Source organism: Scyliorhinus torazame, chromosome 5 (genome assembly GCF_047496885.1).
Source record: "Scyliorhinus torazame isolate Kashiwa2021f chromosome 5, sScyTor2.1, whole genome shotgun sequence".
In the NCBI taxonomy this organism is placed as follows: Eukaryota; Metazoa; Chordata; class Chondrichthyes; order Carcharhiniformes; family Scyliorhinidae; genus Scyliorhinus; species Scyliorhinus torazame.
Genome location: NC_092711.1, coordinates 296,018,302 through 296,030,859, shown reverse-complemented (window position 1 = coordinate 296,030,859; position 12,558 = coordinate 296,018,302). Strand labels below are relative to the sequence as shown.

Here is a 12,558-nt window from a genome sequence, read left to right as displayed (position 1 = left end):
GCCCTCTGAGGTGTCCTCTCGCTGTATAGCTGTGATACTCTCCTGAACAAGTAGCGCAACTCCGCCTCCCCTTTTACATCCCCCTCTATCCCGCCTGAAACATCTAAATCCTGGAACGTTTAGCTGCCAATCCTGCCCTTCCCTCAACCAGGTCTCTGTAATGGCAACAACATCATAGTTCCAAGTACTAATCCAAGCTCTAAGTTCATCTGCCTTACCCGTAATGCTCCTTGCATTAAAACATATGCACTTCAGGCCACCAGACCCGCTGTGTTCAGCAACTTCTCCCCGTCTGCTCTGCCTCAGAGCCACACTGTCCATATTCCCTAGTTCTCCCTCAACGCTCTCACCTTCTGACCTATTGCTCCCGTGCCCACCCCCCTGCCATACTAGTTTAAACCCTCCCGTGTGACACTAGCAAATCTCGCGGCCAGGATATTTATGCCTCTCCGGTTTAGATGCAACCCGTCCATCTTATACAGGTCACACCTGCCCCGGAAGAGCTCCCAGTGGTCCAGATAACCGAAACCCTCCCTCCTACACCAGCTGTTTAGCCACGTGTTTGTCTGCTCTATCTTCCTATTTCTAGCCTCACTGGCACGTGGCACAGGGAGTAATCCCGAGATTACAACCCTCGAGGTCCTGTCTTTTAACTTTCTGCCTAGCTCCCTGAACTCCTGCTGCAGGACCTCATGCCTCTTCCTGCCTATGTCGTTAGTACCAATATGTACAACGACCTCTACCTGTTTGCCCTCCCCCTTCAGGATTCCCTCTACCCGTTCGGAGACATCCTGGACCCTGGCACCAGGGAGGCAACATACCATCCTGGAGTCTCTTTCACGTCCACAGAAGCGCCTATCTGTTCCCCTGACTATAGAGTCCCCTATAACTATTACTCTTCTGCGCTTTGACCCTCCCTTCTGAACATCAGAGCCAGCCGTGGTGCCACTGCTCTGGCTGCTGCTGTTTTCCCCTGATAGGCTATCCCCCCCGACAGTATCCAAAGGGGTATACCTGTTCGAGAGGGGGACAACCACAGGGGATTCCTGCACTGACTGCCTGCCCTTTCTGGTGGTCACCCATTTCTCTGCCTGCACCTTGGGTGTGACCACACTTACATAACTGCGATCTATGACGCTTTCCGCCACCTGCATGCTCCTAAGTGCATCCAATTGCTGCTCCAACCGAACCATGCGGTCTGTGAGGAGCTGCAGTTGGGTGCACTTTCTGCAGATGAAGCCATCCAGGACGCTGGAAGCCTCCCGGACCTGCCACATCTCACAGTCAGAGCACAGCACCCCTCTAACTGACATTGCGTCAATTAATTAAAATCAAAATTTGTCTTTTCTTTTTTTTTTTATAAATACTTTTTTTTTTTTTTAAATTACAAAGTTACTGTCAACTATCTGTTTCCTAGCACTAGATTTCTAATAGAAATGCGATAGCTAACTATAATATCCTCCGATCTCTGGCTTAGATATCCTCTAAATTATAATTAAGTTATTATGTTTAATTAGTTCCCAAATAGTCAAAAAAATTTAGGTTAGAATCCCAACCAGCCACTCAGGTCACAGCTTTTCTGTCCCCCCCGACACACACAATTTGAAAAAAGGTATAAAAGTAAAAATCACTTGCTTACCTTCTGAGATGTTCTCAGGTTCTCTCGCTGACAGAGACTGCTCCTCCACCTCCAATCCTTGGCCTGCACAATGCTAATAATATATAATATAATATGGCACTTACCTTACACCAATGGGTCTTATTATTAGGTTAGAGGAGGAGGGTGGGTGGGAGACACTACACGTGTAGTGTCTCGGGTTTCCTCTCCACCAGAATTTATTGGGGGGGGGGGGGGGGGGGGGACTTGCCAGAGGTCGAACTTCCGGTTCCCGCCGAAATCCAAAGGGCTGCTCCTGTAAAGGTAAGTGCTTTTAAACTCACTACTCACCTCCAAGAAGGCCCCTGCGCACCGCTGCCGCCGAAATCCAATGGGCTGCTCCTGTAAAGGTAAGAGCTTTTAAACTAACTACTCACCTCCCAGAAGGCCCCTGCGCACCGCTGCCGCCGAAATCCAAAGGGCTGCTCCTGTAAAGGTAAGTGCTTTTAAACTCACTACTCACCTCCAAGAAGGCCCCTGCGCACCGCTGCCGCCGAAATCCAATGGGCTGCTCCTGTAAAGGTAAGAGCTTTTAAACTAACTACTCACCTCCCAGAAGGCCCCTGCGCACCGCTGCCGCCGAAATCCAAAGGGCTGCTCCTGTAAAGGTAAGTGCTTTTAAACTCACTACTCACCTCCAAGAAGGCCCCTGCGCACCGCTGCCGCCGAAATCCAATGGGCTGCTCCTGTAAAGGTAAGAGCTTTTAAACTAACTACTCACCTCCCAGAAGGCCCCTGCGCACCGCTGCCGCCGAAATCCAAAGGGCTGCTCCTGTAAAGGTAAGTGCTTTTAAACTCACTACTCACCTCCAAGAAGGCCCCTGCGCACCGCTGCCGCCGAAATCCAATGGGCTGCTCCTGTAAAGGTAAGAGCTTTTAAACTAACTACTCACCTCCCAGAAGGCCCCTGCGCACCGCTGCCGCCGAAATCCAAAGGGCTGCTCCTGTAAAGGTAAGTGCTTTTAAACTCACTACTCACCTCCAAGAAGGCCCCTGCGCACCGCTGCCGCCGAAATCCAATGGGCTGCTCCTGTAAAGGTAAGAGCTTTTAAACTAACTACTCACCTCCCAGAAGGCCCCTGCGCACCGCTGCCGCCGAAATCCAAAGGGCTGCTCCTGTAAAGGTAAGTGCTTTTAAACTCACTACTCACCTCCAAGAAGGCCCCTGCGCACCGCTGCCGCCGAAATCCAATGGGCTGCTCCTGTAAAGGTAAGAGCTTTTAAACTAACTACTCACCTCCCAGAAGGCCCCTGCGCACCGCTGCCGCCGAAATCCAAAGGGCTGCTCCTGTAAAGGTAAGTGCTTTTAAACTCACTACTCACCTCCAAGAAGGCCCCTGCGCACCGCTGCCGCCGAAATCCAATGGGCTGCTCCTGTAAAGGTAAGAGCTTTTAAACTAACTACTCACCTCCCAGAAGGCCCCTGCGCACCGCTGCCGCCGAAATCCAAAGGGCTGCTCCTGTAAAGGTAAGTGCTTTTAAACTCACTACTCACCTCCAAGAAGGCCCCTGCGCACCGCTGCCGCCGAAATCCAATGGGCTGCTCCTGTAAAGGTAAGAGCTTTTAAACTAACTACTCACCTCCCAGAAGGCCCCTGCGCACCGCTGCCGCCGAAATCCAAAGGGCTGCTCCTGTAAAGGTAAGTGCTTTTAAACTCACTACTCACCTCCAAGAAGGCCCCTGCGCACCGCTGCCGCCGAAATCCAATGGGCTGCTCCTGTAAAGGTAAGAGCTTTTAAACTAACTACTCACCTCCCAGAAGGCCCCTGCGCACCGCTGCCGCCGAAATCCAAAGGGCTGCTCCTGTAAAGGTAAGTGCTTTTAAACTCACTACTCACCTCCAAGAAGGCCCCTGCGCACCGCTGCCGCCGAAATCCAATGGGCTGCTCCTGTAAAGGTAAGAGCTTTTAAACTAACTACTCACCTCCCAGAAGGCCCCTGCGCACCGCTGCCGCCGAAATCCAAAGGGCTGCTCCTGTAAAGGTAAGTGCTTTTAAACTCACTACTCACCTCCAAGAAGGCCCCTGCGCACCGCTGCCGCCGAAATCCAATGGGCTGCTCCTGTAAAGGTAAGAGCTTTTAAACTAACTACTCACCTCCCAGAAGGCCCCTGCGCACCGCTGCCGCCGAAATCCAAAGGGCTGCTCCTGTAAAGGTAAGTGCTTTTAAACTCACTACTCACCTCCAAGAAGGCCCCTGCGCACCGCTGCCGCCGAAATCCAATGGGCTGCTCCTGTAAAGGTAAGAGCTTTTAAACTAACTACTCACCTCCCAGAAGGCCCCTGCGCACCGCTGCCGCCGAAATCCAAAGGGCTGCTCCTGTAAAGGTAAGTGCTTTTAAACTCACTACTCACCTCCAAGAAGGCCCCTGCGCACCGCTGCCGCCGAAATCCAATGGGCTGCTCCTGTAAAGGTAAGAGCTTTTAAACTAACTACTCACCTCCCAGAAGGCCCCTGCGCACCGCTGCCGCCGAAATCCAAAGGGCTGCTCCTGTAAAGGTAAGTGCTTTTAAACTCACTACTCACCTCCAAGAAGGCCCCTGCGCACCGCTGCCGCCGAAATCCAATGGGCTGCTCCTGTAAAGGTAAGAGCTTTTAAACTAACTACTCACCTCCCAGAAGGCCCCTGCGCACCGCTGCCGCCGAAATCCAAAGGGCTGCTCCTGTAAAGGTAAGTGCTTTTAAACTCACTACTCACCTCCAAGAAGGCCCCTGCGCACCGCTGCCGCCGAAATCCAATGGGCTGCTCCTGTAAAGGTAAGAGCTTTTAAACTAACTACTCACCTCCCAGAAGGCCCCTGCGCACCGCTGCCGCCGAAATCCAAAGGGCTGCTCCTGTAAAGGTAAGTGCTTTTAAACTCACTACTCACCTCCAAGAAGGCCCCTGCGCACCGCTGCCGCCGAAATCCAATGGGCTGCTCCTGTAAAGGTAAGAGCTTTTAAACTAACTACTCACCTCCCAGAAGGCCCCTGCGCACCGCTGCCGCCGAAATCCAAAGGGCTGCTCCTGTAAAGGTAAGTGCTTTTAAACTCACTACTCACCTCCAAGAAGGCCCCTGCGCACCGCTGCCGCCGAAATCTAATGGGCTGCTCCTGTAAAGGTAAGAGCTTTTAAACTAACTACTCACCTCCCAGAAGGCCCCTGCGCACCGCTGCCGCCGAAATCCAAAGGGCTGCTCCTGTAAAGGTAAGTGCTTTTAAACTCACTACTCACCTTCAAGAAGGCCCCTGCGCACCGCTGCCGCCGAAATCCAATGGGCTGCTCCTGTAAAGGTAAGAGCTTTTAAACTAACTACTCACCTCCCAGAAGGCCCCTGCGCACCGCTGCCGCCGAAATCCAAAGGGCTGCTCCTGTAAAGGTAAGTGCTTTTAAACTCACTACTCACCTCCAAGAAGGCCCCTGCGCACCGCTGCCGCCGAAATCCAATGGGCTGCTCCTGTAAAGGTAAGAGCTTTTAAACTAACTACTCACCTCCCAGAAGGCCCCTGCGCACCGCTGCCGCCGAAATCCAAAGGGCTGCTCCTGTAAAGGTAAGTGCTTTTAAACTCACTACTCACCTCCAAGAAGGCCCCTGCGCACCGCTGCCGCCGAAATCCAATGGGCTGCTCCTGTAAAGGTAAGAGCTTTTAAACTAACTACTCACCTCCCAGAAGGCCCCTGCGCACCGCTGCCGCCGAAATCCAAAGGGCTGCTCCTGTAAAGGTAAGTGCTTTTAAACTCACTACTCACCTCCAAGAAGGCCCCTGCGCACCGCTGCCGCCGAAATCCAATGGGCTGCTCCTGTAAAGGTAAGAGCTTTTAAACTAACTACTCACCTCCCAGAAGGCCCCTGCGCACCGCTGCCGCCGAAATCCAAAGGGCTGCTCCTGTAAAGGTAAGTGCTTTTAAACTCACTACTCACCTCCAAGAAGGCCCCTGCGCACCGCTGCCGCCGAAATCCAATGGGCTGCTCCTGTAAAGGTAAGAGCTTTTAAACTAACTACTCACCTCCCAGAAGGCCCCTGCGCACCGCTGCCGCCGAAATCCAAAGGGCTGCTCCTGTAAAGGTAAGTGCTTTTAAACTCACTACTCACCTCCAAGAAGGCCCCTGCGCACCGCTGCCGCCGAAATCCAATGGGCTGCTCCTGTAAAGGTAAGAGCTTTTAAACTAACTACTCACCTCCCAGAAGGCCCCTGCGCACCGCTGCCGCCGAAATCCAAAGGGCTGCTCCTGTAAAGGTAAGTGCTTTTAAACTCACTACTCACCTCCAAGAAGGCCCCTGCGCACCGCTGCCGCCGAAATCCAATGGGCTGCTCCTGTAAAGGTAAGAGCTTTTAAACTAACTACTCACCTCCCAGAAGGCCCCTGCGCACCGCTGCCGCCGAAATCCAAAGGGCTGCTCCTGTAAAGGTAAGTGCTTTTAAACTCACTACTCACCTCCAAGAAGGCCCCTGCGCACCGCTGCCGCCGAAATCCAATGGGATTTCATAGGTACAGTTCCTATGATGGTGCTGCTGCCTGAGAGGTAGGCTTAATAACGTACACCTGAAGTATCATTGAAAGATCAGCAATATTAAGAATGAAACACTAAATGGGTCAAAATGTCAAAAGTATTTTTCTGTTTGGTTTTGTTGCTTTTCGCAGCACACCAGTGCTGGTGCTGAAGGATCTGGCCAAGCTTTAGCTTCCCCTGGCTCCTGTCTGGAAGAGTTCCGATCTGCACCATTCATCGAATGCCATGGCCGGGGCACTTGCAACTATTATGCCAACTCATATAGCTTCTGGCTAGCCACAGTTGAGGTAGCGGAGATGTTCAGGTAAGAAAAAGCCAAAATTGTAGCAAACAAGTGCGTGCATCTTTGAGTGCAAATGCCCTCTTATTTGGTTTCAGCTAATGGTACAACCGTTAAACAAATGGCTGCTCCTGCTTATGTTAAGTTTTCATAAACAAAGCTAAACCCTTTGTTGAGTCATGTTGCTCCATCACCAGGAATCCTCTGGTACTCACCCAAGTGATCATTCTTTCTTTATAAATCTCAACAGCAAATGTGAAGCTGTATTAGATTTCCCACCAAATTTCCATCACAAGTAATCTTGATACTAAAATCTCACTGGCATCAATAAAATTAAACTGACCCTGGACATCGCTGCGAGGACACTACTCGTTCAATCAGGCAGATGCAAATATTAAAATGGCTTCCACAGTCAAAGCACTGGCACATGATCGACTTTGTCATCATCCGATCCCGCGACCAAAAAGATGCCCTCACCAGAGTGACGACCAGTGCAGGTCACGGCTGGACAGGCCACTGATTCACCCACTCCTCTGTCCATCCAACTCCACCAGAAGATGAAGAAACCACTCAGAAAAATGATCAACATTGAACGGCTTCAAGAGCCAAGCATGCTAGTGAACCTCCAACAATATCTTCTTCAAACCTCAAAAGTGTCCATTGCTGAAGACAGCCATCATCTCAAGCTGTGAAGGATCCATCGGCTACAAGACCCAAGAAACACTGAGACTGGTTCGAGAAGAATGCTCAAACAATCCAAGACCTCATCGACAAGAAGAGAATCATCAAATTTACAGTGCAGAAGGAAGCCATTCGGCCCATCGAGTCTGCACTGATCCTTGGAAAGAGCTCACACCTCTACCCTATCCCCTTAATCCATGTAACCCCACCTAACCTTTTTGGACACTAAGGGTAATTTAGTATGGCCAATCCACCTAACCTGCACATCTTTGGACTGTGGGAGGAAACCGGAGCACCCGGAGGAAACCCACGCAGACACGGGGACAACGTGCAGACTGCACACAGACAGTGACCCAAGCCGGGAATCGAACCTGGGACCCTGGAGCTGTGAAGCAACAGTGCTAACCACTGTGCTACCGTGCCACTCTCCGCACCTGGCTAAATTAGATGACCAGCCAGGCAAAGATGAGAGCTAATCAATTAGCCAAGGCAGAGGTACAAAGAAGAACTGAGGAAATCAAAGACCAATGGTGAACTGAGAAAGCTGAGGAGCTGCAAATCCTCACTGACAGGCATGACATCCGGGGCTTTGTCAATGCCACCAAGACAACATATGGACCCAATACCCTCGGCCTCAATCCAGTCAAGGGTAAGGATGGAACCTTCTTGAGAGACAGGGAAAGCATCAGCTTTTGATGGAGGACACCTCAACAAAAGAACTCCTAAACCATGATGAAACCATAGATGAGGATGTGTTTGAGGAAATCCCCCAACTCCCAATCAGAGATGATTTTAAACTCCAACCAAGCGTGGATGAAGTCAAAGTTGCTGTTAAACACAGGAAGAATGGGCAGGCTGCAGGAATGGATGGGTTCTCAGCAGAGATTTTCAAACTTGGAGGAGAAGGGATCTCCATCAGCTGTTGCTGAATTGGAAATGGTCATTGCCTGGCATTTGTGTGACACAAATGTTTACTTGCTGCTTGTCAGCCCAAGCTTAAATGATGTCCAGGTCTTGCTGCATGTGGACCCGGACTGCTTCAGTATCTGAGAAGGTGTAAACGGTACTGAACGTTGTGCGATCATCAGCAAACATCCTCACTTCTGACCTTATGATGGAGCGGTGGTCATTCATGGAGCAGCTGGAGACGGTTGGGCCGAGAACACTATCCTGAGGAACTCCTGCAATGCCCTGGAACTGAAATGATTGCCCTCCAAAAACCACAACCATCTTCCTTTGTGGGTAGATATGACTCCAACCAGTGGAGAGTTTTCCCCAGTTCCCATTGACTTCAATTTTGCTAGGGCCCGATGCCACATGCTGCCTTGATGTCAGGGGCAGTTACTGTCACCTCATCTCTTCAATTTAGTTATTTTGTCCATGTTTGAAGCAAGGTTGTAACGGGATCTAGAGCAATGTAGGATGGAACCACTGGATCTGCCCTGGCTCAATTATTATTTACGCCAAAATATCCAGATGTCTCTTCCCCAAGCTCTGATGGGTAGAAAGTGATTCAGTCATTTTTAAAAAGATGCTCTGGATTCTCCGCTGGCGGGATTCTCCGTTGCGCCGGCAACGCACCACGCCCGGGGATTTCCCAACGGCGTGGGGCTGTCCACAATGGGAAATCCCATTGGTCGGCTGGCAGGACCGAGAATACCGCTGCCGGCAGGGGCGCGCGCCGCACCAGAAAAATGGGGCGGCATTCTCCCAACGGGCGGCTAAGTGCCGGCGCCGGAGTAAAAACGGGAGCGTTTTCCTCCAGCGACGGCACCTGTTCCGGGACCCCATTCTGCGGCCCACAGGGGACTAGGACGGCGCTGGAGCGGCCTCCGCTGCCCCGGCTGCCGATCCCGGCCTGAACCCGGCGCCGCGGGGCATGCGCAGTGGCCTTCTTCCCCGCAGCGGCCCCGACGCCAAATGGCGCAGGCCTACAGGAGCCAGCGCGGAGGAAAGGAGGCCGGGGGGCAGAGAGGCTGGCCCACCGATTGGTGGGTCCGGATCGTGGGCCAGGCCACTACGGAGGCCACCCCCCCCCGGGGTCAGGGTCCCCACCCCCCCACTACCACCACAGGCCGCACCTGGACCCTTCAACGCCGAGGTCCCGCCGGCCCACAGCAGGTTAGAACGGCGCCGGCGGGATCGGCTTTTTGTTGACGGCCGCTCGGCCATCCAGCCGAGAGAATCGGCGCGCCGGCCATGCCAGCCCGGAGAGTGGGCGCATACCCCGTCCGGCGCCACGCCGACCACGCTGGTGCCGATTCTCCGCATTGCGGAGAATTGTGACCCGGCGTGGGGCGATTTGCGCCACGCGGGTCGGAGAATTCTGCCCCTGGTGTGGGGGGGGGGGGGCAGAGGGGCAGAGAATCCCATCTGGTGAGGGTGACTGCCAGAAATTTGGAATAATAATTAGTGTACTGTGTGATGTGGTATTGAAAAATAAAGATCTAGACCTGTAATGAATTAACAATAATCGCTACAGCTGGTCTTGTGTATTTCTGAACTGGGGGGAGGAAATCAAGGTAAATTCCTCAATTCAGACCATTATCTTACATGCCCTGCTGGAAATGCATGCATGGATATCACGTGATGATCCGATCTGGCTCTACTGTCTTCCAATGTATGCCAGTACCTTCAGGAGAGGTGGGGTAGTGCTGGGGGAGAGAATGGGTGGCTTTACTTGTGTTATAAAATTAGTTCGGTTTTTATTTTCTCACTTGTTCCTTTTGTACAACAGTAAACCGCAGTCCGAGACTCTGAAAGCTGGAGAACTCCGAACACGGGTGAGCCGCTGTCAAGTGTGTATGAAAAGGACGTAATGCATTGGCTACCGACATTGAGACAACAACCGAAATCGGCTGAGAAGAAGAAATCCAGCTCAATAAATAAAAAAAAACTGTAGGGCGCTCTGTCTTCCATTTACAATGGTGCTACTGTGCGAAGCAAAAACAAACAGAAAAACAAAAAAAAACTGTTCATACATAATATCCGTTTGTACGTACCTCATGTAAAGAGTAATCAGTGCATTTTGGAAAGTAACAAGCAAGAAACGGCAGCGTTGTGGGACAAGTAACAGTGGTGCCTCCTTGTTCTTCTGTTTCATTAGTGAGAAGAGGTGACCCCGAAATGTCACTTTCTGTCAATTTAAGAGCAATGCACTGAAAACATTACAACAACAAGACTGCTTACATCTTAATTTTATTTTTGTTTGTTTTTGAAAGCAATTTTTTCTCATGGTGCTACTAACCAACTACTGCATCCAGGTTCTTAAATATTAATAATTAATAACCAACCTGTTACTTCCTCGGTTTTTTTTTGTAAGTACTGAAAAATGTGTATATGATGTATCCAGGCTTTTATCACTTGAAGCATCTCAGCGTCACAATTATCACCAATAACATCAATTTGTGCTTCACATATTAATGGCTAAATTAGCATTTTTACCTATTTTTGTTAAAAGCAGCAGAATTGTGGAAAAGAAATTGCAGTATTTTATACTATTGGATTCACTTTACAGGATTCCCCACTTTACTATCGAACTACTGATTTTTTTTTTTTTTGGCTTATGGCAGGCAATTTGAAATATTCCCTTCTCCCAACTCATCATCAACCCTTTAAAACATAAGCTGCAGTTTTCAATTATTAAAAGGTTTTTTTTGGAAATTGTAAAAAAAAGTTGTATTTGTAGTTATGATCAGGGGGTTTTAATATGCAAAAAAATACACTGTGCTACATAATTACAGCTTTCCTAAGAGGCCTTTAAATGTTAAATATACTTTTTTGTATTGTCTGAAATTATGTAAAATGATTAGCCATAAGAAGTGCCTGTGAAGAGAGACTGAACTGTGTTTATAAACCATTTGCAATCAAATCAGATCCCACTTGGTCCTAGTTTTCTGTCTTTTTCCCACCATCGTTACCATAGAGCAACACACACAAAAAGCTTACCAAAGGTTCATTTATTTTACTTCAGCAAAGATGTGTCTCTCTCCAAAAGTGTTCTTCCTTGTATATTATCCAGAACAGTTCCAAACGACTTTATAAAACAAAAAAAAAAATCTGAAATAAAGGAAACATTGACTTAAAAGTACTTGTCTTTTAAGTGTTCTTTTGATTAACTTAGAAAAAAAACTTTTTTTAAAGTATTTTATTCACCGGATTTAGCTGTTATTAGGTAGTTTTCCTTTCCCCATCACACCCCCTCCCTCCCCCAGATGACTCCCATCTTAATGCGCCCCCTTTCCCATGGCCTGGCAGATCTTGATTGCAGGCCGCTGATGAATGACTGGAGCAATCCAAAGTCTCACTTCCTTTAGACGTGGTTTGCCAGTCTCATGGTGTGCTTACCCAACAACACCACTGTTTACAAATCCACAGCCTGTTGAAGAGCCTTTGCGGCTCTTTAGTCAGCTGGCTGTGACGACATGATCCAAAAGTCAATTGTGGTCCATTTTCATGCACCTAGCCAGTGGCGGTGTGTTGATGGCTATCGTCTGAAATTGGGTCTAATTTTACATTATTTGCATTGCTGCTGGCACTGTTCATCCCTCTCCGGCATGTCCACCCATTTTACATTGTTGCAGGCTGAGCTGCTACCACCAGCCCGAAGGTTTAATCCCGTGGTGTGGTGGAGCTGCAGCAGCAATGGGATGTGTTGATTGTGAGTACCTTGGAATCAGTGGAAGCACTCCTGTCTCCAGGACAACAGCTTGTGCTCCACACTGCGCTATCCAATTTATCACAGGCATCTTAAAACAGGCATTAAGTTCCCATTTGACCTGCGTAGGGACCTGCTTTCAGCAGCCAAAGGGGATGCCTGAAAGATGACCTGACTCGTGCCTAATTCACAGTCACAGAAAAGCCATAACTTTTCCCCTCTAGTTTTAAAAGGCTCTTGAAAAATGGTGTAAATAACTTCACATCTAATCATTGTGATGATACTTTTAGTGTTGCAGAAGCATCAAGCAGATCAAATAACTGGGCTGGTTGCATTTGTCATCACTAAAAGGAAATTTACCGACCACTATTGTGGGCTGATTTCCTCCAGTACTGCCTACTTTCTCTTAAAAAAACAAGATAATAAAAAGCAATTGAAACGAAACATCGGGCAATTCTCCTCATCAGAGTTTTTTTCTGCATGGAGACCTCTTCTTGCTTGGATCTTTACATTTCCAGTTATATCCTCCTACCCCCCTTGGTATGGTAATGTTTTCAACTGTTTTAATCCGGATCCCAGCAGAGAAAATTCCACAGAACGGAACTGACTGTATTTCAGGACCAGTTGGGCAGCTTTATAGGGAGAAACTAAGGGATTGACTATGGGAGATTCCAGACAAGCATTGGTATCAGTCATCTGCTTTTTGGATTATGGTGATATTGCTGTATTTTTTGACATGCTATATGAATCCATACATGCTTCACTCCATAATACATCAGCAAAATTGT

The 12,558-nt window shown here is 49.3% G+C and overlaps 1 protein-coding gene across 1 annotated transcript in view; it reads left to right on the top strand.

Moving 5' to 3' along the window:
• col4a5 (collagen, type IV, alpha 5 (Alport syndrome)) overlaps positions 1-11,200 on the top strand; it is a 314,324-nt gene extending 303,124 nt beyond the window's left edge. Inside the window, exons 51-52 of the mRNA XM_072505790.1 lie at positions 6,284-6,456; positions 9,851-11,200. Coding sequence (XP_072361891.1) covers positions 6,284-6,456; positions 9,851-9,932 — 255 coding nt within the window. The 3' untranslated portion in view covers positions 9,933-11,200. The remainder of the gene's footprint in view (positions 1-6,283; positions 6,457-9,850) is intronic.
• The last annotated feature ends 1,358 nt before the right edge of the window (positions 11,201-12,558 follow it).